General features: G+C 40.4%; 2 protein-coding genes across 3 annotated transcripts in view; one reads left to right on the forward strand and one right to left on the reverse strand.

Moving 5' to 3' along the window:
- The window catches only part of LOC118641781 (S-adenosyl-L-methionine-dependent tRNA 4-demethylwyosine synthase TYW1), a 159,205-nt gene extending 150,222 nt beyond the window's left edge, over nt 1–8,983 (reverse strand). The window contains exons 1-5 of one of the 2 annotated variants that reach the window (XM_036279333.1): nt 8,836–8,983; nt 7,747–7,874; nt 6,514–6,666; nt 3,182–3,283; nt 1,470–1,664 (exon numbers count right to left, since the gene is read on the reverse strand). In XM_036279333.1, coding sequence (XP_036135226.1) covers nt 1,470–1,664; nt 3,182–3,283; nt 6,514–6,666; nt 7,747–7,874; nt 8,836–8,839 — 582 coding nt within the window. In that variant the 5' untranslated portion in view covers nt 8,840–8,983. Of the gene's footprint in view, nt 1–1,469; nt 1,665–3,181; nt 3,284–6,513; nt 6,702–7,746; nt 7,875–8,835 lie in introns of those variants that run through there. The other variant, XM_036279334.1, reaches the window with a different exon arrangement.
- Nucleotides 8,984–10,470: 1,487 nt separating this feature from the next.
- On the forward strand, nt 10,471–16,340 carry SBDS (SBDS ribosome maturation factor). The gene is made up of 5 exons (XM_036280895.1): nt 10,471–10,826; nt 11,488–11,617; nt 12,522–12,722; nt 14,321–14,485; nt 15,701–16,340. The coding sequence occupies exons 1-5, from the start codon at nt 10,699–10,701 to the stop codon at nt 15,827–15,829; spliced, it is 753 nt and encodes a 250-aa protein (XP_036136788.1). The 5' UTR covers nt 10,471–10,698; the 3' UTR covers nt 15,830–16,340.
- The last annotated feature ends 7,912 nt before the right edge of the window (nt 16,341–24,252 follow it).

A 24,252-nucleotide genomic window follows, 5' to 3' on the forward strand; every position in this document is an offset into this window, starting at 1 on the left:
TTCCAAAATGTAACAAAGCCTATGGGGCCAAAGCCCATTTAATAATAAAGTGCAATGGAGTCCATTTGGCAAGACTCATAATTTCATAAACTCAGAAATGTAGTTCATTGCAATATCAAGCGATGAAGCTGAGGAACAGGGGTTACCAAGAAGCATAGCTAAGAGTTTAAAATCTTAACAGACTTCCTGAGTGGCAAGGCATTAAACAAAATATTTACATATCTGAATTTTACCATTCTTAATCTAATCCCTTTGAAAATATGGGTGAAATATACATCTTGATGTAATGATTGAATGAAAACAATTTTAAAGGAAGTTCTCCACTCTCAACTTTAGTCACGTTCTACCAGAGAGGTGAGCCAGGCTGGGCCCATATCTAGGGAAAGGTACCCACACAAAAGTTTTTAGCAACTTTTAGAACCAATAAGGAACTGAGAAGGCTCCAATTTTTTAAAGTATAGAGAATAGACTGCAAAAGAAAAGGAGTCAAGTTGATTTCATTTTTTTTAAATCCAGGAAAACAATACAATTAATGTTTTATTAGATAAAGGGAGTGAATGTTTTTCTTCTATTGCCCTTTAAAAATTAATGATTAAAAGACAATGAGTTCAACTATATTAAAAGTTAGCTCAAGCCCACCCAGTGTGGCTCAGTGGATTGAGCATCATCCCATGGACTGAGAGGTCCCGGTTCAATTCCCAGTCAGGGCACATGCCCAGTTTGCAGGCTTGATCTGATCAATGTTGATACTGATCTCTCATCAATGCTTCTATCTCTCTCTCCCTCTCCCTTTTTCTCTAAAATCAATAAAAACATTTTTTTAAAAAAAGTTAGTTTGGGCCCTGGCCTGTTTGGCTCAGCGGTTAGAGTGTCGGCCTGTGGTCCAGAGAGACCCGGGTTCGGTTCCCGCTAAGGGCACATACCTCGGTTGCAGTTTGTCCCCGGCCCTGGTTGGGTTGTGCAGGTGGCAACCACTCGATGTGTCCCTTTCGCATCGATGTTTCTCTCTCTCTTCCTCTCTCTCCCTCCCACTCTATCTGAACAAAAAACGAAAAAATGTCCTCGGGTGAGGATAAAAAAAAGTTAGTTTGGGCAATAAAGGTTATTCAACAACAGAACAGGCAGTTAAGAAAGTCCAAAGAGTCAGTGATATTCCACTCACAAGGTCCTGCTTGGGAACAGAAGGCTGAACTCAAAGTCTATGAACTCAGGCTTCTAAGACACTAGACAATAGGAGGCATTTGCATTTATTTTATTCAATAAAAATTTACTGAGAGCCTACAATACACCAAGATTGGATATATATGTGTAGCAACTCCCAGATATAAAGAATAACACAGTAAGTTTATTATTAAGTACCAAAAATCTGTGGATTATTTCACATGTACATATGTATGTGTGTGTGTTAATTTTTTTTAAATGAAGATAATTTATCCCTATAATTCAACATATATCTACCTTGTACCTACCTTGTTGAAGTGGCTTGCATAGGCAGAATTTCCCAGGCCAAACACCGCATATCTCATACCCTTTAGGTAAGTTTTGCCAAATCGAAAATCATTGGATGCTTCCTCTAACCATTTGCAGAACCACTCTGCACTCTCGGTTGGTCGACCATCAGTGTATGTAGCAACCAGGAAGGCACAAACAATTTTACTAGTGACCTAACCAAGACAGTAATTATTTCAGAAGAATATTCAAGAAGAAACCCCTTTTTGAAATATTGACATTCCTATCATACTACTTTCTGAGAACAAAGGGTGCTTTCACAAACATTAATCTTTTTCAAAGGTGAAGGAAAATAGCAAGGACAACTTGCACAGGGGAGAAAACCTGGTCCCTTGCCATTATACCTCCTGGTGCCCTTCACCATCTACTCCTTCCATCTCTCAGACTCTCAATCCCTATCATCTCCAAATTGTCACATTGGAATCAAAATGCAAGTTAATCAGAAAAACACACTAAGATCTCTAAAAAATTACCTGAAAAATTAAAGCAAAAAAACTTCTTAAACATAAAGTAATAACCTGGTACCATCATGTACATAGGGAAATAAAATACATCTTCAGTCTGCTAGTCACAGCATTTCATCTGCTTGACTGTTTCTTTTAACAGTTCCAAGTCATCACGTAAGTTATAAGTAATCCCTTACTAATTATTAAGTATCCAAATTTACTAATAACTTTTCACAAATAATTTAGCACCGAGTCAAGCTCACTCATTTGCACTCCAGTGTTTTCTTGGAGGAGAAAAAAAAAAATGGCACAATTACAGTGGAAGTTTATATTACTAAGAAGGGGCTGGTAAACTATAGCCTACAGGCCCAATCCAACCCACTACCTGTTTTAGTCAATAAAGTTTTATTGGAACACAGCCACACTCATTCATTTCCATATTGCCTATGGCTGTTTTACACCTCAAAGGCAGATCCGTGGCTGCAAGGTCCACAAAGCTGAAGATGTTTACTATCTGGCTCTTTACAGAAAAAGTTTGTTCACCCATGCTCTAAGCCCTTCTCCAACTCTAGCTGCTTCAGAATCACCTGGGGCCTTTGTTTAAACAGTCCTACATCCAGACTTTGAGTCAGCGGAGCTGGGCTAGGACCTACGAATCTGCATTTATACCAAGTCCCCAGGAGATGCTGAAACTGCTGGTTCAAGGGCTACACTTTGAGAACACTTACTGTAAGGCAAACTTCCCTAACTGGGTAGGACTAGAGGAGTGCGAGGGGCACGTCTCAGATGAAACTGAACTCTCATAGACATTAAGCAATGCAGAAAGGTCACACAACTAGTAAGAGATTTCTCTAACTCCTAAGTCCACACTTCTTCTGCTACCCAAAGGGCTCCTGACCTATCAGTAGGCTTCCACATGGTCCACACGCACAGCACACTGTCATCAATAACAATCCTCCTTGATTATGAGATTCCAATCAGGAGGGCATTGGGAACTTCAAACCACCCACCTTTGCCCCTGCCCCAGGCTCCACACCACTTCAGAATCAGTGTACCACACCACACACCACACACTCAACACCTCCAACTAGCACTGAAATCTCAACCAACTGAGATTCCTCAGCATGAAAATTAAATTTATTCTGAAGATTCTATTTATTCCAGAACACAGGAGATCCATTAAATTTGAATCTTGACTGAAGAAAATAAATAAGACAATTACCAACCTCTTCTACTAGATTATCATCTGGATCATATTCTTTCAGATTAATAATTGTCACAGGCAGGTGCAGGGAGGTAACAGCTTCGGCAAGAATTGTTGCAAATTCCTAATAAGAAAAAAAAAAAAATCACAGTCTTCAATAAGCTAAATAAGCAAAATACTGTCTTCATTTACCCCTGTTGGCAAGAGAATGAGGCATTTCTCATGAAAAACTTTTTCAGTGACTGACATTTGTCATCAAAAACACAAATACTAGCCCTGATTGGTGTCACACAGTGGTTAGAGCAATGGCTTGCTCACTAAAGGGTCATGGTTTGATTCTCAGTCAAGGGCACGAACCTGGGTTGCAGGTTCAATCCTCAGCCCTAGTCAGGGCGCTTGAAGGAGGTTAATCAATATGTCTTTCTCACATCAATGCTTCTCTTTCTCTCTCTCTCTCTCTCCCCCCTTCCCTCCCTCCCTCCTTTCCACTCTTTCTAAAAATCAATGGGAAAATATCCTCGGGTGAGGATTTACAACACAAATATAGAGATAGAGATAGAGATAGAGATAGAGATAGAGATAGAGATAGAGATAGAGATAGAGATAGAGAGAGATAGAGATAGAGATATATACACACACACATATACATATATAGTTAAGTTATGAACAAAATGTTATATATAGTTAAGTTATGAACAAAATGTTATAAAAATTGAGCAAAATGGCATTTTTGTAAATAAATAGTTAAAATAAAACATTCAAAAAAGATTTGAAATTAAAATCTGAGAACCCAGAATGAAAAGAAAAAGTTACAAAAAAGTATGAGAGAAAAGGTTTGAGACATAGAAGAACATCCAAAAGCTCCAACATCCAACCAACAACAGTTAGACCTGCAAAAATGAAACAGAAAAAAATTCACCCAAGAAATATTAGCAGAATTAATGTAAACAAATCTTCAAAGCTCAAGAGCCCAAGAGTCCAGCATAATGGCTGAAAAAAGATCCAACCTAGATATAATCTCATAAAAGTTCCAAATATCAAGGGCAAAGCGTTAATTCTAAAGGCTTCCGGGAACAAAAAAAATCAAGTCATCTATAAAGGAATGAGGTATTATATTAGCCTTCTCATCAGCAATACTGACTGCTAGAAAACAATGAAGTGATGATGCCTTCAAAGATGTAAAAAAAAAAAAGTCGACCTAGTCCTCTATACCCAGTCAAATATGGATCAATCAAATGTGAAAGCAGAATAAAGAAAATTTAGGTGGCATAGCTTTAAGAAGGGCCATCTAACTCATACCAACTATGATGTGGATAACAATATTAACTGAGATCTGAGGAATGTTTGTATGAACTGACTGATATGAGGAACCAATAACTTTTTTTTTCTATCATCAGATAGAGTGGGAGGGAGGGATAGAGGGGGTGAGAGAGAAACATCAATGTGAGAGAGACACATCAACTGGTTGCCTCCCGCTCAACCTGACCAGGGCCAGGGATAAACCACAACCAAGGCACATGCCCTTGACCAGAATCGAACCCAGGATTCATTGGTCCACAGGCCAACACTCTAACCACTGAGCCAAACCAGTCAGGGCAGGAATCAACTTTTATCTAAAATTGATAAATCTAGAAACATAATAAAAATAAATAAAAAAAAGTGCCCTGGCCAGTTTGGCTCAGCGGTTAGAGCGTCGGCCTGCGGTCCAGAGAGACCCGGGTTCGGTTCCCGCTAAGGGTGCGTACCTCAGTTGCAGTTTGTCCCTGGCCCTGGTTGGTCGAGCGGGTGGCAGCCACTCGATGTGTCCCTTTCACATCGATGTTTCTCTCTCTCTCTCTCTCTCTCTCTCTCTCTCTCTCTCTCTTTGTTCCTCTCTCTCCCTCCCACTCTACCTGAAAAAAAAATGAAAAATATCCTCAGGTGAGGATTAAAAAAAAAAAAAGAAAGAAACATAGCACAAGAAGGTTAAAGAAATAACCATCAGAGGAACTAAAATAAAATAGTTAAGAGATTCTCTGGAGAGTACTTTTCATTATGAACTCTATGCCTGGATCTGGTGCCATCTGCAAGAATTAATTTAATCTTTAAAGAATTTTAAACATTCATAAAGGAGGCTATGAATTAAGATCTTTTTTTTTTTTTTTGGTACATGCCCCTAGTGGGAACCGAACCCGGGACTCTCTGGTCCACGGGCCGATGCTCCAACCGCAGATGCTCCAACCGCAGAGCCAAACCGGCCAGGGCTAAATTAAGATCTTTTTGAGTAACATAAAAGCACTTTGTTTTGGTTGCTCAGTTTCTTTCAGTTTTTACGTTTCTTTCTGTCTCCCAGCTCTGCTGCTTAAAGCTGAATTTGTAAGTGACCTTTAACTAGAATGTGGAACAAAGTATCTGTACTATACCTGCTCTGGAGTACTGAAAAACTAAAAAGTATTATTCTGCAAAATACCCACAAGAGGGCAGTAGAACCCTCTTTTGTACAACAACCATACAAAAATCATGGACACTTTAGCTTTTAAAATCCATTTTCATGTCAGCCTTAGAATCCTTTCCTAGAAAGCACTAAATACCTGTGACCTTCACAAAAAGGAAGTAGGCAGCATCTATATACAATTAAAGAATGGAAAGCATCCTTCAGCTACATATCTGCAGTGTATGAACTTTAAACAGCATTCCATGTCTATCATATTTTAATACTTTTAACACTATTAGAAATCAAAATACATTTAATTAAATAGATGTGTGAAGTTGTGAAATTCAGGGCCCATACTGAACACTAGTGCTGCCATTCTCTTTTCACAATTTCCTACTTCAACACCAACAGGCATCAATAATGGACTTGCAACCCTTTCCATTTGCTGAGACACAAGCATGACAGTGACCACTGGACACCACCAGTCAACTGGAATTGGGCACAAGAGATAAAACCTACCTACCATCCCAGAAAGAAAAAGGATGCTGGAAAAGGGAGAAAAGATGAAAGAAAACTGTAAGACCAATTCAGATCACTGCTAAAAGATACTTTTTAGGGATTTACCTAAAAGATCAGGAAATCCAGCCCTGGCCAGTTTGGCTCAGCGGTAGAGCATTGGCCCGCAGACCAATGGGTCGAGGGTTTGATTCTGGCCAAGAGCATATACCTCGGTGGCGGTTTGCCCCCAGCCCTGGCCGGGGTCATGCGGGAGGCAACCGGTTGATGTGTCCCTCTCACATCGATGTTTCTCTCTCTCTCCCCTTCTTTCCCTCTCTCTCCCAATCTATCTGAAGATAAACAGAAAAATATCCTCTGGTGAGGGTTAAAAAAAAAAAAAAAAATCAGGAAATCCAAGGAAAAGTGTCATAAAAAGTTCTTACCTTTGCTGTACCAGTCTGGGAACCATAGAAAATCTTCACTCCAGACACAAAGTCTTCCTTTTTGTGAAGAGAGATATAACCATCTGTCATCAAATCCCGAGTTGCTTTTGGAATCGATCTTTCCTGTGAGTTCTTGCCTTTGAAGATAAACGACTGCACAAATCCATCAAGTTTGAATCTTTTCCCAACTTCAGCAAGAATGAAAATTAGCACAGATACTGATGCATTTTATTATTCTCTTAATCTTTCTGGCTGTAGTCCTCAAATACTAACCCCTTGGTACAATTAGGTCCTTAAAAGGCAGGACACACATTTCTTAAGACCATAACGATTCCCCTTATAGTATCATATGGATGAAAGTATTATTCAAAGATAAAACTATACATATTTTCATTCATAAAGTATTTGAGTGAGATAAAATAGAAACTTATTTTTTGATCCTTAATTAGTAGAAAAGCAAAAGAGACTACTACCTCCTTAAAGATGCAAAACAAATTTGGTTTTTTATAAAAGTTTAATTTTTCATTACAAAATTTCCCTGTATCTTACGAATGAGACATTCACAGCTCATCAAATAAAAGGTAAATATAACTTGGTCCATAATAACTTAGCCTGTAGCCCAGCCAATGTGGCTCAGTGGATTGAGCGTTGTGCCATGGACTGAGAGGTCCTGGTTGATCCCCCTTCAGGGCATGTGCTGGGGTTGTAGGCTCCATCCCCAGTGAGGGGCATGCAGGAGGGAGCCAATCGATGTTTCTCTCTCATTGATGTTTCTCTCTCCCCCTTCCTCTCTCTAAAAAAAAACAATAAAAACATATTTCAAAAAAATAATTTAGCCCAACTGGTGTGGCTCAGTGGTTGAGCAACGACTCATGCACCAAGAGGTCGCCAGTTCTATTCCTGGTCAGGGCACATGTCCAGTGGTGGGCCCAATCCACAGTGGGAGGCATGCAGGAGGCCCCCTCTCATTTCTATCTCTCTCCATCTCCCTTCCTCTCTCTCTAAACATTAATAAAGGGGAAAAAAATTTTAAATATATATAACTTAGCCTGTAAAAACTGAAACTAAACTTTTTTAGGCATTAAAAAATGACTAAATACTAAACATAAAAGCGACCTAAAGTTCCTTTTAGTTTTTCTGCATTTTTCTGAATGCCTTAGAAAATCTGCACTCTAAATTCTGTATAAAATCTGATGCCTTAATATTCTCCTATAAAAAAATAATTCCACTTACCTGCTTCCTGATGACAATCTGGAAACAAATCCAAAGGCTAATACCAAGGGCAAAGCCCAAATATATGTAGTATCTGTTTATCCATAATGGTATTAAAGGTGAGAAGTCCCATGTATCCAAAGAAGGATCTAAATTTAAAATGATACCTATATGTAATTTTATTTAAAGCTACATATCAAAGTCCACCCTCATTTTAAAGAATGAAAAAATAAAACCAACCTCCATACTCAACAACAAGGCTAAGAAATCTATAGAAAATCAACTCTAATAAAAATAATACATGCCCTGGCCGGTGTGGCCTAGTTGGTTGGAGCCTCCTCCCATACATCAAAAAGGTGCGGGTTCCATTCCCAGTCGGGCGCCTGAGGGAGGTGCGGAAGGCAACTTATGTTTCTCTCTCTCTCTCTTACTTCCTCCCTTTAAAATCAATTTTTAAAAATAAACATAACAGTAACTACATTATGTGGCAACATAAAATTATAATGTTCACTCAAATATATATATGTGTGTATATGTGTGTCTATGTGTGTGTATTTTTTATATATATATAATCTTTATTTGGATATAACATTGGGAACTAAAAGAAGAGAAGAGAGTCAAAATACTTTAGGTGGAGTTAATTTCGCTTTGTTATGCTTGCTCCATAGGAAAAGTTTTCAAGAGTACTGAAACTATTCCATTTTTTCTAATTTCATTTTTAAAGACCCATGGCTCCTTGTAAAGGTTTCTTAAATAACTGACCTCACACTCCATTTTTTGAAGGGACATATAAATGGACCTGACCTCAAACCTGGGGTCAATTTCAAAAGACGAAGCCTAAAATGTTCACAGGTGCTGCAGCACCACGGCGAGGTCCTCAATGCACGTGGGTAAGGGGGAGGGTGTCAGTTTTCGCTGTCCTTTACTTGAGGTCAGAAGCAAAAGCCAAGGCAAAAGCAAAGAGCAATCTTCCCTTGCCCCCTGCGGTACCCGTGTTGACAAGTGCAAGTCTCTGAAAGGTCCTGAGACCGCCACTCCGCCCGGAGAGGGTCTCGGAAAACAGGCTTCTCCCCTCCCGCCTCACGAACGTGGTCCGCCGGGGGCCCTTACCCATTCTGCTCAGAGCTCGGGCTCTGCGGCCCGACGGGAGACTAGGAGCGCGGACTGAAACACCTGGCGGCTGCTCTGGGAACTGGGAGACTGTCGGGACTACCTCGCAGCATTAGCTGTACAACCTGAGACCGCTGAGCCGAGGGAAGCCATGCCACTGGCAGGCTCGTTGGGATTGGCTCAGAGGGGGAAGAGGCGGGTCCAGAGGGGAGCACCAGCTGGTGTTCGGGGCGAGGAAGCCGGTGCTTTGCTGGTCCTGCTCGGATTGGCTCAGGGGGGGTAGGGGCGGGTCTAAAGAGAAACACCGCCCAGAATTCTGGGCGGGCCAGTCGAAGAGCTCCGGCCCCTCGCCAGTTAGCACAGTGGAGGAAGGGACCGGGGGGTTAAACCCCGTCAAAACACCCGGTCAGGGCGCGAGCGGGAGGAGCGGGAGGCAACTGAAGTTTCTCTGTCCCTCTCTGTGTCTGTCTCTGTCTCTCTCTCTTCTATCCTTTCTGTAAAATCAATTTTAAAAAATAAATATAATAGCCCTGGCCAGTTTGGCTCAGCGGTTAGAGCGTAGGCCCGCGAACCAGAGAGTCTGGGGTTCGGTTCCTACTAAGGGCACGAACCTTGGTTGCAGTTTGTTTCCGCCTGGTTGGGTTCGTGTGGGTGGCAACCACTTGATGTGTCTCTCTCACATTGATGTCTCCCTCTCTCCCTCCTGCTCTATCTGAAGATAAATGCAAAAATGTCCTCAGGTGAGGATAATAAATAAATATAACCATAATGATACAGTATGTGGCAGCATGATAAAATTATGATAGTGCTAACTCAAAACGGGAGTGGCATAAGAAAAAAGGGGAAAGAGGGTGTTGGAAGAGGCTAAGGGTGTCATCGACCCAATGCAATCTGTGGGCCCGTTTGGATCTCTGTTGAATGATTCTAAAAGGGCATCATGTAGGGGAAATTTGATCAGGGACTGGCTATGAGATGATAAGAAGGAATTATGTTAATTATGTTTGGTGTGTTTTAGGATAGACTTAAGAATTTAAAACTAAACCTTATCATAATTTGCTTTAAAAATACTCCAACAGCCCTGGCCGGTTTGGCTCAGTGGTTAGAGCGTCAGCCTGAGGTCCAGACAGACCCGGGTTTGGTTCCCGATAAGGGCACGTACCTCGGTTGCAGTTTGTCCCCGGCCCTAGTTGGGTTGTGCGGGTGGCAGCCACTCGATGTGTCCCTTTCACGTCGATGTTTCTCTCCCTCTCTCTCCCTTCCACTCTATCTTAACAAAAAAAAAAAAATGGAAAAAATACTCCAACAAAAAAAATGAAGAATGAAGCAAGAATGGCAAAATGCTGCTAAGTTATTGAAACGGGTTCATGGGTACATGGGCCTGCATTACACTTTTCTCCCTGTTTTGTATGTTAAAACATTTTCCGTAATGAAAGGTTAGGGTGGGTGTGGGTGGCCCTGAACTCTGCGGAACCACGAGGCATCGGTGCAGTGTTTCCACCCGACTTGCAAACATCAGCTTCAACAGCTAATCAGAGCTCTTCGGCTCATTGGCGGAATTCTATGACCTCAGGAAACGTGTCTCTATTTTCCGGCGCCGCACGATGCCGTAAGAGCCACAATGCGCCGGCGTTACTGCTCACTTTTCCGGGTCCGGTTTTCACAGGTCCTCCCTGCCTCCTGCGTAGTAAGTCAGTCGGCCGAGCGTGTTGTGGCCGCGGGTTAGGCAGTTAGTCGCGAGGCTGCGCGTTCCACGAGCGGTCCTGAACCGCGCGCCGCCTGGTCGTTACAGCGAGGCGCCGGTGGCTCCCAGGCTGGTGCGGGTCAGCCGAGGTTCGTCGGACCCCAGGACTGTGAGCAGCCACGATGTCGATCTTCACCCCCACCAACCAGATCCGCCTAACAAATGTGGCCGTGGTACGCATGAAGCGCGCCGGGAAGCGTTTCGAAATCGCCTGCTACAAAAACAAAGTCATCGGCTGGCGGAGCGGCGTGTGAGTGACCCTCTCCCTCCGGGCCCTGGCCGGAGCTGGCAGCCTCCGAGGCGGTCTACCTCTGGGGGGTCTTGTCAGGAAAGGAAAGGAAAAACTTTTTCCTGCTGTGAGCATAAGAAGTCGCTGTTCTTCCCGAGCTTAGCGCCTACACCAAGCCATCCTTTTTTGTTAGGTTTGAGTTCGACTGGGTTGTTGGTTTGGAGTTTGGTTTTGGTTTGCTCTGATGCTGCCACAAAGGCTAACGCTAAGAAACCTCCATAATTATGGTCCTTTGACCAGAATAATGATAAAGGCAAAGAGCCTGGTCTTGCAAATATTAGCTATAGTACACCTGATGTCACAGATCTCAGCCCAGTGTCTCCGAAGTGCATAGTGTCCTCACTGCTGCCATCTAGCGATCGGTCTTTAATGGCAGCTGCCAGACCCAGACCCAGACCCAGACCCAGACCCGCCAGTGTCCCACACATTGCACGACGTTTTTCTCCAAAGAGAAAAGGCCAATACAAATGCGGTGTTTGGTGTGTTCTTTTGTTTCCTCGACAGAGGAACTTTTAGGAGTATTTGTTGTTTCTTGCTATTTATATCTTCCATCTCGTAATTAAATGTGAATGAATTAACAATTCAAGTGTGTTCACTTAGGACTTTCTGTCGTCCTCAAAAGGGAAAAAGACCTTGATGAAGTTCTACAGACCCACTCAGTGTTTGTAAATGTTTCTAAAGGTCAGGTTGCAAAGAAGGAAGATCTCATCAGTGCATTTGGAACAGATGACCAGACTGAAATCTGTAAGCAGGTAGGTTTTAACAGCCCTAGCATAACCGACCCTAATTAATATCCATTTGTACTGTAAGTTCTTAGAGGTATGATAAACTTTAAGTATTATTTTTTTGGAGTGAACAGTTACCACGCAGTAATTTGATCTGCACAATATCACTTTTAATAATGCAGAACATGGATTTTTTTAACTCACGTATAGTCGACATACAGTATTATATTATTTTCAGGTGTACCACATAGTGATTCAACATTTATATACCTTATGAAATGATCACCACAATAAGTCAACATACAGTTAGGACATAGATATTTTTTGCCAAAGCCTCTAGAAATTAAATTTTCTACTAAATTGCCTTATTTTGTTCCTTTATAAACTTTTTTTCCTTTGTATACTTTTAAGGTAATATACCTGAAAATAGAATTCCTTTTCAAGTAGTCATCATTTATTTAGAGCCTTTGCTAAGATTGCCTTTTCCACTCCTAATCCTAAATAAGTGATATTTTGGAGCACAAGATAATCCAGTGCATTCCTTAGGCAAAGTTCAAATTATTACCTACATTTCAGTAGCTAGAGAGGATGAATTTAATTTTCTCCTTACTCTTTTTTTTTTTTAATCCTCACCCGAGGACATTTTTCCATTTTTTGTTCAGACAGAGTGGGGGTGAGAGAGAGAGAAACATTGATGTGAAAGGGACACATCAAGTGACTGCCACCCGCACAGCCAACCAGGGCCAGGGACAAACTGCAACCGAGGTATGCACTCTTAGCGGGAACTGAACCCAGGCCTCTCTGGACCGCAGGCCGACGCTCTAACCGCTGAGCCAAACCGGCCAGGGCTCCTTAGTTATTCTTGTAGTCAGTTAACAAATAGTATGTAATAAAGACATCACATTTAAATTTGTTGTTTTGGTTTTTTTAGATTTTGACTAAAGGGGAGGTTCAAGTATCAGACAAAGAACGGCACACACAGCTGGAGCAGATGTTTAGAGATATTGCCACTATTGTGGCTGAAAAATGTGTGAACCCTGAAACAAAAAGACCGTACACTGTTATCCTTATCGAGAGAGCAATGAAGGACATCCACTATTCAGTCAATACCAACAAGAGTACAAAACAGCAGGTTAGTGGTTTTTAATATCAGAAGTATCCATGAAAATTAGATTTCTCTGAAGAAATCATTAAAATAATAGGTCTGTAATAATAAAATTATACTACTTGATAGCAAGTGGGTAGGTTTTGGGGAGAGGGGAAGGAAAGGATGTGTATTGTAAGAGGAAAAATGGAATTTTAACTAAAAACAAATATACATAGGACTCTCATCTTTCTATCCAAATCAAACCTTTAAAGATAAAACTTGAATTTTTAAAGAGTCATTGTAATTCCACTTTTTAGTTTTTTTGTTTGTTTGTTTGTTTGTTTGGTATGTGCCCCTAGCAGGAACCAAACCCGGGACTCTCTGGTCCACAGGCCAATGCTCCAACCACTGAGCCAAACCGGCCAGGGCTAGTTTTTTTGTTTGTTTGTTTTTTAAGTATGTTTTATTTTTTTGAGAGAGAGGAAGGGAGAGAGAGAGAGACACCGATGTGAGAGAGAAGCATCAATCAGCTGGCCCCTGCACACCCTACACCAGGGATCAAGCCCGCAACCCATGCATGTGCCTTGACCAGGAATCAGACTGTGACCTCTCAGTCCATGGGATGATGCTCAGTCCACTGAGCCACACTGTCTGGGCTAGTTTTGTTTTTTTGTTTTTTTTTAATTTATATATAATTCACAAGCCATAAAAGTTACCCTTTTAAAGTATATAATTCATTGGTATATTCACAAAGTTTTGTAACCTTTCCTACTACCTGAGAACACATTACCCTGAGAAGAAACCCTGTACCAATTATCTGTCACTCCTTGACCCCCCTCACAAGCCTTTGGTGACCTGTCTCTGTGGATTTGTCTAGTCTGGATATTTCCTATAAATGGAAGCATACAATATGTGACCTTTTCAATATTCATCCATGTTGAACATGTATCAGTTCTTCATTCTTGCTACTTATATTGTTTTTGCAGACAAATATTTATTAACGTGTTTATGGCTGAATAATATCCCATTATATGGAAATACCACATTTTATTTACTCATTCACCAGTAGATGGACATTTGGGTTGGTTCCACTTTTTAGCTATTGTGAATAATGCTATGGAATGTGTTACAGGTTTTCTGTGGACACATATTTTTATTTCTCTGTATTCAGGAATTAAATTGTGAAATCATATGGTAACTCTGTTTAACCTTTTGAGGAATTGACAAATCATATTCCAGAATTTTACATTTCCACAATCAATGTACAGGGTTCCACTTTCTCCATATTCTTGACAACATATTTGTTGTTGTCTGTCTTTTTTATTATAGTCATCCTATGGTTAACATTCTGGTTTTTATTTGCATTTCCCTCGTGACAAATGACTTGAGCATATTTTCATGTGCTTATTGACCCTGTGTCTCTCTGGAGAAATCAATGTTCGAATCCTTTGACCACTTTTTAATTGGTTGTTTCTTTATTACTGAACTGTAACAGTTTTTGTCTGTTGGCTTATGCTCATGTCATATCTAAGAAACCATTGCCTAATCTAGCTAGATGGAGACAGCTTTGTTTTGAATATTTTATGAAATAAGGCAGTAGAAGCAGCAAGGTAATTGCAGACATTTTTAATTTGTCTTGATAGGCTTTGGAAGTGATAAAGCAGTTAAAGGATAAAATGAAGATAGAACGTGCTCACATGAGACTTCGGTTAATTCTTCCAGTGAATGAAGGAAAAAAGCTGAAAGAAAAGCTCAAGTCACTGATCAAGGTTATAGAAAGTGAGGACTACGGTCAACAATTAGAAATTGTAAGATTAAAATACTCGTTTCTCTGCCTCTGTGTTACCAAAATAGTTTATTCTCTAGTCATAAATGTGTAACAAACATTTAGGAAGTGTGAACAATAAGATAATTCCAGAAATATCTTACCAAGAATTAGGTAAAAATAAGGTCTTAGTAGAACTAAATTGTAGTTAAGCACACACAATTTTCTTATTGTTTTCTAATCAAATTATTTATGATAAAATCATGTTGATCGTGTGACAGGGCATTAACCTCATTTAAAGACTTATCCAGCCCTGGCCGGTTTGGCTCAGCGGTTGGAGCGCCGGCCTGCGGTCCGGAGAGACCCGGGTTCGGTTCCTGCTAAGGGCGCGTACCTCGGTTGCAGTTTGTCCCCGGCCCTGGGGCCCTGGTTGGTCGTGCGGGTGGCAGCCATTTGATGTGTCCCTTCACATCGATGTTTCTCACTCTCTCTCCCTTCCTCTCTCTCCCTCCCATTCTATCTGTACAAAAAATGGAAAAGTGTCCTCGGGTGAGGATAAAAAAAAAAAAAAAAAAAGAAAATAAAAAAAAAAAGACTTATCCAGATTTTAGGTGAGAAAGTATATTTTACAGTGAGTCTTATATCATGAGGAAATAAAAGACTAAAAGTGGGTCAGTCTCATCAGTTTGTTGTTCAAGTTCTCACCCCATAGCTTCAGACAGAGTGTAAACTCAGCTTTCTGTAAATTCATGTCCCTAAACTTGACAGCAGCTTTAGAAATACATGCGATCTAGAGGACTGTTGAGCATTCCACTTTAGATGTGAAACAACACATCTGACACCCTTTGAAGTTTTAAAATCCTTTCAAATCTTTATACATGGTTTCTATGTAGGCCTTCAAGCTTCTTTCTCTCCTTCAGGTGTGGGTAAAAAGAGGTGATTTTATAGAACTATAAAATTGAATGCTGAGTTTTTGTATGGAAAGGACCATAGTCTTCTAATCCAACCATTTCGTCGTACAGCTGAGGAATCCAAGTCTTTAAATGAGATTAACGCCTTGTCACGGGGGTCTCCCTGCATACTTAAAGGCAGGGGCTGGACTAGTCTGCTGCCCTGTGCATCATCATCTTTGTTGCACTGTAGGCTATCGTAGCAGAGATATCTGGAGAGTATTGTGTGTTTGTCTCAGAGGAAGATAAAGTTGTGTTTATTGTATTGCTCCTCTTCATGTGGTAAACAGCTGTGTGAAATGTTTCAGGTGTGTCTAATTGACCCAGGCTGCTTCAGAGAAATTGATGAGCTAATACAGAAGGAGACAAAAGGCAAAGGTTCTTTGGAAGTGCTCAATCTGAAAGATGTGGAAGAAGGAGATGAGAAATTTGAATGACATTCATCAATCTCTTCAGTTTTGAAACACTAAATCATATTTCTCACCATCTTGTTTTCTTTCTGTAGTCTGCCAAATACTTGCTCAAATTTTTATGTTTTCCATGTTTGTGTTAAAAGATTTTGCTAAATAAGTATTATAATGTGTGGTTAATTTAGTGTTATAAATTAGGGCTTTAAGTAAAAATGAAAAATTTAAGATACAAAAGTCCAGAGTAGCATTTTGCTGTCTCATGCCTTCGTAGCTTTCCAAGGTAAAAGTTACTTGAGGCAGCTCTGTGGAAAAAAATAAATTTTGTACATTATAATAAGATTAATTTGGGGAGGATATATCTGTATAACAAAAAGGGAGTATTTGCTGAAAAAGGAAACAATGTTTTATTTCTACTTAATGAAACGCATGTATAGGGGTAACTATACTGTGGCCTAATATAAAGTTAGATAATGGCTTCCTGATTATCTGAAAAGTAGATATAACTGTGCAAGACTTAAATAATTATTATTAAACACGCTGCCATAACCTAAATTTTTTTTGGTTTAAAAAGTCATTTATTTCTAATTCTTAAAGTTTATAATATGTATTAATATAGCTAAAATTATGAAATCAATAAAACCACTCTTTATTGTTATTAAACTATGGCTTATGTTTATGGACAGCTTCCTTACTCTCTTTTTTCCCCTCTGCTTCTTATAAAGGGTGGCTCTCTTTTATTTATTTTTTTGTTACTCTTCACCTGAGGATATTTTTCTGTTGATTTTTAGATAGCGTGGGAGGGAGGCATATCAATTGGTTGTCTCCCACATGACCCTGACCAGGACCCCAGGATCAGGGATCAAACCTGCAACCCAGGTACATGCCCTTACCCGGGAATTGAACCCGAAACCCTTTGCTCTGTGGGCCGACACTCTAACCATTGACTCAGACCAGCTCGGGCTTCCCTTCTGCCTCTTATCTGGTAGAGTTGAAGACTTGTTAGCAGGAGTAAATAAATCAGTAGTAGCACTGCTTAGAACAGGACCTGCTGTGATAAACACCTATATCTTAGCTAATAGTATTCTAAATGTAGTTGAATTTTTTTTTGTATTAGCATGTAAATGGAGACCGTGCAAGGTTTTGAAAATCTACTTGTCCTCAAAAGAGATGTTCTAGAATATAAATTAGGGTTTCACTCAAAATAAACATACAGATATATTTTGTAGACAGAAGTTTTTTTTTCAACTGAAAAAGTTCTTGAACAGGTCCTGAAAGCACATAGAAATCACTGCTAATCCAAGTTCCCAGAGACGTCCCATTTTAAAAGAATTTTATGAAGTAAAAATTTTTTCTTGTGTCGCCCTAGCCTGTTTGGTTCAGCGGTTAGAGCGTCAGCCATGGACCAATGAGTCAAGGGTTCGATTCCGATCAAGGGCACGTGCCTCAGTTGCAATTCATCCCCAGCCCTGGTTGGGGGTCATGCAGGCGGCAGCCACTCAACATGTCCCTTTAATGTCGATGTTTCTCCCTCTCTTCCTCCCACTTTATTTGAACAAAAGTGGAAGAATGTTCTCGGGTGAAGATTAAAAAAAAAAGATATCAATAGATGCAGAAAAAACATTTGACAAAATCCAACACCCATTTTTTAAATAAAAAAATCTCAGCAAGCCCTGGCAAGTTTGGCTCAGCAGTTAGAGCATCAGCCTGCAAACCAGAGTTGCAGGTTTGATTCCTGTCAAGGGAACATGCCTTGATTGTGGGTTAATCCCTGGCCCTGGTCAGGGTTGTATGGGAGGCAACCAAACAAAGTGTCTCTCTCACATTAATGTTCCTCTCCCTCCCATCTATCTGAAAATCAATGGAAAAATATCCTAAGGTGAAGATTAAAAAAAAAACAAAAAAAAAAACTCCCAGCAAAGCGAGAATAGAAGGATCATGTCTCAACGCCATATATGACAAACCTATAGTCAACATCATACTCAATGGGCAAAAACTAAACGTGTTTTCTTTAAGAACGGGAACAAAACAGGTATGTCTGCTTTCACTGCTCTTTTTTGTTGTTGTAAGTCCTCACCCAAGGGTATTTTTTCCATTGATTTTTAGAGAAAGTGGAAAGGATGGGGAAAGGGGAAGAGAGAGAGAGGGAGAGAAACATCAATGTGAGAGAGACACATTAATTGGTTGCCTCCCACACGTGCCCCAACCAGGGCTGGGGATCGAACCTGCAACCTTTCGGTGCTCAGGCCAACTCTAACAACTGAGCCACGCTGGCCAGGGCCACTTTCACTACTCTTATTCAACATAGTACTGAAAGTCCTAGCCACAGCAATTAGACAAGAAGAAAAAAATCAAAGGCATCCAAACTGGAAAGGAGGAAGTAAAACTATCATTATTTGCAGACGACAGATAGTATACATAGAAAAACCTAAAGACTCCGCCTAAAAACTACTAGAATTAATATATAAATTCTGCAAAGTAGGATACAAAATCAACATCCAGAAATCAATGGCATGTTTATACACCAATAATGAACTCTCAGAAAGAGAAACTAAAAAATAATCCCATTTACCATTGCAACAACAACAACAAAATAAGATACCTTGAAATAATCTTAACCAAGGAGGTAAAAGATCTATACTCGGAAAACTACAGGACATTGAAAAAGAAAACAGAGAAAGATACAAACAAATGGAAGCATCTAACATGTTCATGGATTGGAAGTATCGCCATCATTAAAATGTCCATATTACCCAAAGCAATGTATAGATTCAATACAATTCCTATTAAAATACCAATGGTATATTTCATAGAACAAATATTCCAAACCTTTTCATAGAACCAAAAAGACCCCAAATAGACCAGGCAATTTTGAGAAAGAAGAACAAAGTTGGATAGATCACAATACCAGATATAAAACTATACTACAAAGCCATTGTAATCAAAACAGCCTGGTACTGGCACAAGAACAGGCATATGGATCAATAGAACAAAAGAGAAACCCCAGAAATCGACCCACATCATTATGGTCAATTAATATCCGACAAAGGAGGCAAGAGCATACACTGGAGTAAAGACAGTCTCTTCAATAAATGGTGTTGGGAAAATTGGACAGGTACATGCAGAAAGAGAGAGAGAGAGGAAGGAAAGAAAAGAAAAGAGAAAAAAGAAAAAGAAAGAAACTAGACCACCAGCTTACATCATACACAAGAATAAACTCAAAATGGATAAAAGACTTAAATATAAGTCATGAAACCATAAAAATCCTAGAAGAAAACATAGGCAGCAAAATCTCAGACATCTCACATAGCAGAATTTTTTTCCTTTATTGATTTTACAGAGAGAGGAAGAGAGAGGGAGAGAGAGATAGAAACGTCGATGAGAGAGAATATCGATTGGCCACCTCTGGCATGCCCCCCACGGGGGATCAAGCCCAAAACCTGGGCATGTGTCCTGACCAGGAATCGAACCTGCAACCTCTTGATGCATGGGTTGACACTCAACCACTGAGCCACACCGGCCAGACTCACATAGCAGAATTTTCACCAATACATTTTTTAGGGTAAGAGAAACAAAAATAAATAAACAAATGGGACTACATCAAACTAAAAACTGCACAGCAAAAGAAATTATAATCAAAATAAAAAGGGAACCCACTGTATGGGACAACATATTTGCCAATGACACATCTGATAAGGGGTTAATTTCCAAACTATATAAGGAACTCATACAGCTCAACAAATTGAAGACAAATAACCCAATCAAAAAATGGGCAAAGGACCTGAATAGACACTTCTCCAGAGAGGATATACAGATGGCCAACAGATATGAAAAAATGCTCAACATCACTAACCATCAGAAAGATGCAGATTAAAACTACAATGAGGCCCTGGCTGGTTTGGCTCAGCAGTTAGAGCATCGGCCTGCAGTCCAGAGAGACCCGGGTTTGGTTCCAAATAAGGGCATGTACCTCAGATGCAGTTTGTCCCTGGCTAGTTGGGTTGTGTGGGTGGCAACCACTCGATGTGTTCCTTTCATGTCGATGTTTCTCTCTCTCTCTCTCTTCCTTTCTCTCCCTCCTACTCTATCTGAACAACAAAAAGAAAAGTACAGTGATACCTCGGTTCTCGAACATAATTCGTTCCAGGAGGACGGTCGAGAACCAAATTGTTCGAGAACCGAAGCAATGAAACCCAATAGGAAATAATGGAAACTGGATTAATTCGTTCCAAGCCCCAGAAAATGCCTATTTACTGGCCTAATTTGTATATAATATGTAGAAAAACATAAGTCTCAACAAGAAATAAAAGTGTACAGTATGTCTAAGGGTTAAATTCAGTGTAAAGCGTGACTCTCTCCACAAAGCGTGACTCTCTCTCTGCACTCACACTGATGACGCGAGCAAGGCGCGCTGGGCCGCATGAACGCCATTCGGCTCAACTCGGCTCATCTCGGAAGTTCGAGTTCCAAATATTTGTTCGGATTCCAAGACAAAAGTTTCTCGAATCTCCTGGTCGAATACCGATTTGGTCGAAAGTCAAGGCGTTCGAGAACCGAGGTATCACTGTACAATGAGATATCACCTCACACCTGCCAGAATGGCTGCCATGAGTAAATCAACAAACTAGTGCTGGTGAGGATGTGGAGAAAAGGGAATGCTAGTACACTGCTGGTGGGAATGCAGATTGGTGCAGCCACTATAGAAAACAGTACAGAATTTACTCAAAAGTTTGAAAATGGGCCCTGGTCAATTTTCTCAGTGGTTAGAGCATCAGCCCACAGACCAGAGACCTGGGTTCGGTTCCCGCTAGGGGCACATGCCTCGGTTGCAGTTTGTCCCAGGCCCCGGTTGGGGTCATGTGGGTGTCTCTCTCACATCGATCTCTCTCTCTTCCTCCCTCTCTCCTTCCTGTTCTATCTGAAGATAAATGAAAAAAAAAAAAAAATGTCTTCAGGTGAGGATAAAAAAATTTTTTAAATGGACCCTGGCCAGTGTGGCTCAGTAATTAAAGCACTGGCTTGTGCAATGAAGGGCTGTGGGTTTGATTCTTAGTCAAAGGCACATGACTGGGCTTCAGGTTCAATCTCCATTCCCAGTAGGGGCATGTGCAAGAGATAATCAATGCTTCTCTTTCTCTCCCTCCCTCCCTTCCACTCTCTAAAAAGCCAATGGAAAAAATATCCTTGGGTGAGGATTAACAAAAAATAAATGAATAAAAATAAACATGAAACTACTGTTTCACCCAGCAATCCCACTTCTACGAACATATCCTAAGAAGGCTGAAACACCAATCAGAAAGAATATAGGCCCCATATGTTTATAACAGTGCTATTTACAATAACTAAGATCTGGAAACAGCCCAAGTGCCCAAGGGTAGATCGGTGGATAAAAAAGCTGTGGTACATTTACACAGTGGAATAGATGCAGCTGTAAAAAAGATTTCTTACCTTTTGTGACAGCATAGGGGGACCTAGAGAGTATTATGCTAAGAAAAATAAACCAGTCAGAGAAAGACAAATATCACATTATCTCACTTATATGTGGAATCTAATGAACATAATAAACTGATGAACAAAACAGGTCAAGATGCATGCAGTCATGGAACAGGCTGACATATCTCAGAGTGGGGGCAGGGAAACAGGAAGAAATTAACCAAAGAATGTATGGATATATATGCATAACCAATGGACACAGACAATAGAGTGGTGAAGGCTTGGAGTGGAACAGGGGCTGGGAAGAGAGGGGTAAAAGAGGGGAAAATTGGGGGACATCTGTAATACTGTCAACAATAAAATGAAGTAAAATAAAAAAAGAAAGAAGTGGGCCGGTCAAAGAGATGTGTACTGGGTAATCTGAGCAGAAGAGATGGAGATTTAAGGTGGAACAGTTTAACTAGCATAGTATATGTAGACATTTAATACATGTTCATGTGACTGTTTCATGAACTGAGGCAAACAGTGGTGGGAAACAAGGCTGGAGATCTATCGAGTTTCAGAGGTTGCCTGTGCCACACTGTGCAGAAATGCAAAACGTTTAAAATGTTATGGCTTAGCCTTGGCTGGTTTGGCTCAGCAGTTAGAGCGTCAGCCCTTGGACCAAAGAGTCTCGGGTTCGATTACAGTCAAGGACACGTACCTCTGTTGTGGTTCACCCCCGGCCCTGGAATGGATTGTGTAGACGGCAACCAGTTAACGTGTCTCTCTCACATTAGTGTTTCTCTCTCTTCTCTCCCCCTCCCTCCCACTCTATCTGAAGATAAATGGGGAAAAAAAATATATGCTCAGGTGAGGATTAAAAAAATAATAACACGTGATGGCTTAATTTCTAAAAGCATTTATACTGTTGAAGCTTTGTTGTGAGCATAGTGAAAGTGACTTAAGTCTTCCCAGATAACTGATATAAATTTCTGTGTATACTCAACCAAAAAGGAAATGTTCAATAACTGCATCTTGAGCAGAAAAAGGTAAGCAGTGACTTCAACACTGCCTTGTTTTCTCATTATTCATCTCCTCTAAAAAATGTAAGCTTTAAAAAATGTCAGATGGAGATTACATCTGAGTCACGCTTCTGACCTATAAAAAATGTTTATCTTGTATCAGCAATTTTTCATAGCACACATAAACTAATTACTAAAATTCTGCGGCACACCAAAAATAATTTTTGCCAATCTGACCAAAAAAAGTATCATTTTTATTCATTCACACCAGATGGCTATTGTGTTGGCTGTTGTCATTTTTTAATTTGATAATTTAAGGGGAAAGAGGTCAGTGCCCCTGACTAGTCAGGTATTGCATGTGTTAAAAATACTTACAGCACACCAGTGTGTCTCTTGTAGCACATGGGTTGAAAATCGCTGCCTTATATTGATCTCATTACCCAGTAGTTAAAAATTTTGGTTGGCGATCATCTTCCCAGTACCACTGCTACAATGGATTATTTTAAGAATTGATCTGTTTATTTTGCTTTTTCAATGCAAGCTGTATTTTTGTGCATTTGTTCAGAATTATGTTTCAGAATTAACCCTCTTCAGCTTCCCTTGTAGCCATACACAATTATGTGCTCCAGTTTGAAATTCTCTCCTAAACCTTGATTTTGCCCTACATCAATCATATAATAGCTGCTTAAATACCTGTCTGGCGTGCTGGACTGTGAGCTCCTCAAGGGCAGGAGATTTGCCACTCCTGTGTATCCCACCATGGTTTGGACCTAGGAGGTATGGAATAAAGGTCTGCAGAGTAATAAGCACACTCTCTCGAGGAGGGTTCATGCCATCTGAAGTGAGGATGAGTGATAACAAATTCGACTCGCTAATGGCTTTTTCAAATCCACCATTAAAGCTGGAGTCGAGTTTTCATCAACTAAACCAGAGCTTCCCGCCCTTTGTACTGATGCCTGCTGGTTTGCCTCTAGGTGGTTTCAGATTCCCTCAGCCTTCAGAGTATTTGTTGTCTCTGCCTACAAGCAGCCTCTCACATTTGCCCAGGGTGTCATAAACACATCATATTCTGTGAGCTGTGATGGGAGCAGGGGGAGCACTCATAAGCAATAACCACACATGTGATTTCAACCTGCATGCTACCTACACTCAAGCCCACATCATGAGGTCCCTATGTAGTGAGGCTCCTTATTATTTTTATAGTTTTGCATAAATCTGCTCTTATATTATTGAAAATATTTTTCTGCTGCCGCACATTGGAAGTGGTTGTGCATACACAGTTTGCCACTAACAGCATTTAATAGCTGAAAGGATGCAGGCCATTGATTTTTCCTCTCTCTCTCTCTCTCTCTCTCTCTCTCTCTATATATATATATATATATATATATATATATATATATATATATATATATATATATTTCCATGATGTTAGTAAGAATCTAAATGTAATTTTATAGCAATAACAATTCCGAGCTAAAGGTATAATCCTGACCTATGTCATCAGCTTGGATATTCCAGCTTCTACCCAGGAATAATTTCACAGCACTGAGCACACATAGTTGAATAGCCCAGGGTCCCTTCCAAATGCCTCAGGAAGAGTCATCAGCTTCACCAAATTAGTAGTTAAATTTCTATAGATTTCTGGTTGGCAGAGAATGGAGATATATGGGTTGAGGAATTGAAGAGTCATTTTACAGCAGAGAGGAATGGACCTGTCTCCTACATTCATATTTGACGGGGGGGGGGGGGGGGGGGGGGGAAGCATGTCTCACACACACACCTGAACTGGGGATTGAACCTGTAACCCTTCAGTGCATGGGCTGATGCTTGAACCACTGAGCACACTGGCCAGGGCAAGAATTTTATTGGTTTTGAGTCACATTTGGAATAGGTGTACATTTGAAGATTCTCTGGGAGAAAACAGTCTTCAATACAGGCAGAAGAATTTACTGATTGTCCTGGTAAGCAGACATTTCCAAAGGTTCTATAAAGGCCTCTCACCCTAAAATAAATGTC

This window comes from Molossus molossus, unplaced genomic scaffold, assembly GCF_014108415.1.
Source record: "Molossus molossus isolate mMolMol1 unplaced genomic scaffold, mMolMol1.p scaffold_m16_p_3, whole genome shotgun sequence".
In the NCBI taxonomy this organism is placed as follows: domain Eukaryota; kingdom Metazoa; phylum Chordata; class Mammalia; order Chiroptera; family Molossidae; genus Molossus; species Molossus molossus.

Bases quoted from the DNA above. Each gene is read 5' to 3' on its own strand.
- SBDS (XM_036280895.1), top strand. From the start codon at position 10,699: ATGTCGATCTTCACCCCCACCAACCAGATCCGCCTAACAAATGTGGCC. The intron at 11,618-12,521 runs GTAGGTTTTAAC...TGGTTTTTTTAG, and splicing joins AGACTGAAATCTGTAAGCAG to ATTTTGACTAAAGGGGAGGT. The intron at 12,723-14,320 runs GTTAGTGGTTTT...TTGTCTTGATAG, and splicing joins ACAAGAGTACAAAACAGCAG to GCTTTGGAAGTGATAAAGCA.